This window comes from Amphimedon queenslandica, unplaced genomic scaffold, assembly GCF_000090795.2.
Source record: "Amphimedon queenslandica unplaced genomic scaffold, v1.1 AMPQUscaffold_9743, whole genome shotgun sequence".
Lineage (NCBI taxonomy): Eukaryota > Metazoa > Porifera > Demospongiae > Haplosclerida > Niphatidae > Amphimedon > Amphimedon queenslandica.
In genome coordinates this window covers 2,022-4,186 of record NW_003549985.1, presented here as the reverse complement: position 1 = coordinate 4,186, position 2,165 = coordinate 2,022, and the positions used below count along the sequence as shown (strand labels likewise).

Genomic DNA, 2,165 nt, shown 5'->3' with positions numbered 1-2,165 from the left:
TTAATGTGAACAGGTCAATTTTTGTATTTTTTCTATTCTATTTTAAAGCAAATTTAAAGCAAACAACAAAACAATAATAATAATAATATTTATCAAAGTCTAATTTTATGATAGTCCAGTCCTGTTAATTGGCATATTTCGTTAGGAGTTCAGTGACTAGATCAACATATTTCTTCTCAGCCTCTTCCTTCCCCGTCCCCTTGAGACTGTTCCAAGCGTCCCACTTATACTTTCCCTTGAGGTCAAACATTCCTGGGCGGTCTGTGTTGCAGTCTCCAACTGTGGCTTGCTTGTAGAACTTGTAAAGGTCCAGGAACTCTTCATTAGTCGGGCTGGTGGTCAGTGTCTTGATGTCCTCGGCTGCTTTAAGAAATGCTTCACTGTTTGACATGATTTAGAGCCTCAAGGAAATGAAGGAATATATTTAAGCAGAAATTACTTAAATTATAAAACACCAATATTTTGGTCCGGAAGCAAGTCAGCATGTGGCTGATCGTGGAGATAACACAAGCCACGCCTACTTCTTATTGCGCATGCGTGAAGTAAATTCTCCACGTGCTCTCTTTCTTTGGTCTCAAAATGGTGGGTTCTCTCAATCTTCATTGTCTTTAAAAATTATATTTTCCTTTTTATAGCCTCCCAAACAGCAGCAAAAAGGAGGGCAGCAGAAAGGTGGCAAGCAAACAGCTAAAAAGCCAGCAGCAGCTAAGCCTGGCTCTGGTGGCAAAGCTAAAAAGAAGGTTTGACTCAAAAAATTATTTTCTAAATATTACTCAACCCTCTTAAAATTGTAGAAGTGGTCGAAAGGTAAAGTTCGTGATAAACTGAATAACTTGGCTCTCTACGATAAGCCGACGTATGACAAGCTGAAGAAAGAAGTCCCTAACTACAAGTTGATAACACCTTCCGTTGTATCGGAGAGGCTAAAGGTCCGAGTGTCTCTGGCTCGTAGAGGATTGGCTGAGCTCCTGGCCCAAGGAGCGATAAAGGAAGTGTGCAAGCATCATAATCAAGTTATATACACAAGAGCACCTAAAGGGGACGAATGATTTATTGATTAGTAAATGTCTTCATCTTTCTTTGTTTGAAAATAAAACTGATTTTAGTGTAAGTACCTCAAATGATACTAAAAATGACATTATGAAAATGAGTGAGTGTTGGGAAAATAAAGAGTTAAATTTTAGTGTGGGCGTGGCTAACGTTAATAAATTAAAGATGGCGTTCAGCAAAGAAAACAATGGACAATGGAGTCCATTAGATAGCGAGAAGGAGGCCGTGGAGATGAAAGAGATCAAGATGGAGTCCTTTACTCCTCTCAATCCTTTCCCTGAGGAAGAGGATGAAGACTCTGACAGCCCAGAGGTTGGAACAGAGCCAGATAAAACCTTCCTAATAAAGATGGCCACAACTGTAGACACAACAGGAGAAGAAGCAGACGAGGAACAGAAGGAGAGAGAGGGTATTTATACAGACTACGAGGAAGTGCTTCGTCTGGTTGGTTTTGGAAAGGCTCAGATACTGATCATGCTAGGCGTCGGTCTTGTACTAGCGTCAGATTCAGTAGAGGTCCTGGGTATTGGATATATACTCCAGTACCTTAGACTGGAGACTGAGTTTGGTATTTCATCATGGCAGGTGGCACTACTGAGCGCTAATACATTCGTTGGAATGCTCATTGGTAATAAATATAATAATAATAATAAATATATTCCATTGTGTTATTATAACTTACCCAGGTGGTTATATTTGGGGAGGTCTCTCGGACATTGGTGGTAGGAGGACTGTTCTTATCATGTCACTCTTCTTCAATTCATTCTTTGCTTTCGTCTCTGCCATGTCCCCTAACTATTACTTCTTACTAGCAACACGATTTCTAAGTGGAGTTGGGTCAGAATTAATTAATAATATTAATGTTTTTATTGGCATCCATTCTTACAGGGTTGGTGGTTCCCTTCCTGTCTTTGGTCCTTATCTCTCAGAGTTTGCTGGTTCCAAGTACCGAGGGTCTTATCTCAACTTCATGTCCACCTCTTGGATTACAGGCGCTGTGGCTGTGACCGGTGTAGCCTGGGCCCTCTTACCGCAGGAGGACATTGGTCTAACGGTCAATGGAACGTCAGTCCACAGCTGGAGAGTGTTCTTGTTTCTTTGTGCTATGCCAGCTT

At 41.0% G+C, this 2,165-nt stretch overlaps 3 protein-coding genes across 3 annotated transcripts in view; 2 read left to right on the top strand and 1 right to left on the bottom strand.

The window, feature by feature from the left end:
- Nucleotides 1-40: 40 nt before the first annotated feature.
- Nucleotides 41-494, bottom strand: LOC100632095 (acyl-CoA-binding protein-like). Its single transcript, XM_003391321.3, has one exon. It carries the CDS (start codon nt 389-391, stop codon nt 125-127), a length of 267 nt encoding a protein of 88 aa, XP_003391369.1. The 5' UTR covers nt 392-494; the 3' UTR covers nt 41-124.
- Nucleotides 495-502: 8 nt separating this feature from the next.
- Nucleotides 503-1,111, top strand: LOC100631969 (40S ribosomal protein S25-like). The gene is made up of 3 exons (XM_003391320.3): nt 503-582; nt 636-740; nt 795-1,111. The coding sequence occupies exons 1-3, from the start codon at nt 580-582 to the stop codon at nt 1,047-1,049; spliced, it is 363 nt and encodes a 120-aa protein (XP_003391368.1). The 5' UTR covers nt 503-579; the 3' UTR covers nt 1,050-1,111.
- Nucleotides 1,112-1,183: 72 nt separating this feature from the next.
- LOC100632220 (synaptic vesicle glycoprotein 2B-like) overlaps nt 1,184-2,165 on the top strand; it is a 2,195-nt gene continuing 1,213 nt past the window's right edge. Inside the window, exons 1-3 of the mRNA XM_020006528.1 lie at nt 1,184-1,678; nt 1,737-1,887; nt 1,939-2,165. The exon at nt 1,939-2,165 is cut by the window's right edge and continues 600 nt beyond it. Coding sequence (XP_019862087.1) covers nt 1,216-1,678; nt 1,737-1,887; nt 1,939-2,165 — 841 coding nt within the window. The 5' untranslated portion in view covers nt 1,184-1,215. The remainder of the gene's footprint in view (nt 1,679-1,736; nt 1,888-1,938) is intronic.

What these genes read in the sequence shown, in the direction of transcription:
- LOC100632095 (XM_003391321.3), bottom strand. Translation starts at nt 391, where the DNA reads ATGTCAAACAGTGAAGCATTTCTTAAAGCAGCCGAGGACATCAAGACA.
- LOC100631969 (XM_003391320.3), top strand. An exon ending in GTGGCAAAGCTAAAAAGAAG is followed by an intron (nt 741 to 794) that starts GTTTGACTCAAA and finishes TTAAAATTGTAG; the next exon opens with AAGTGGTCGAAAGGTAAAGT.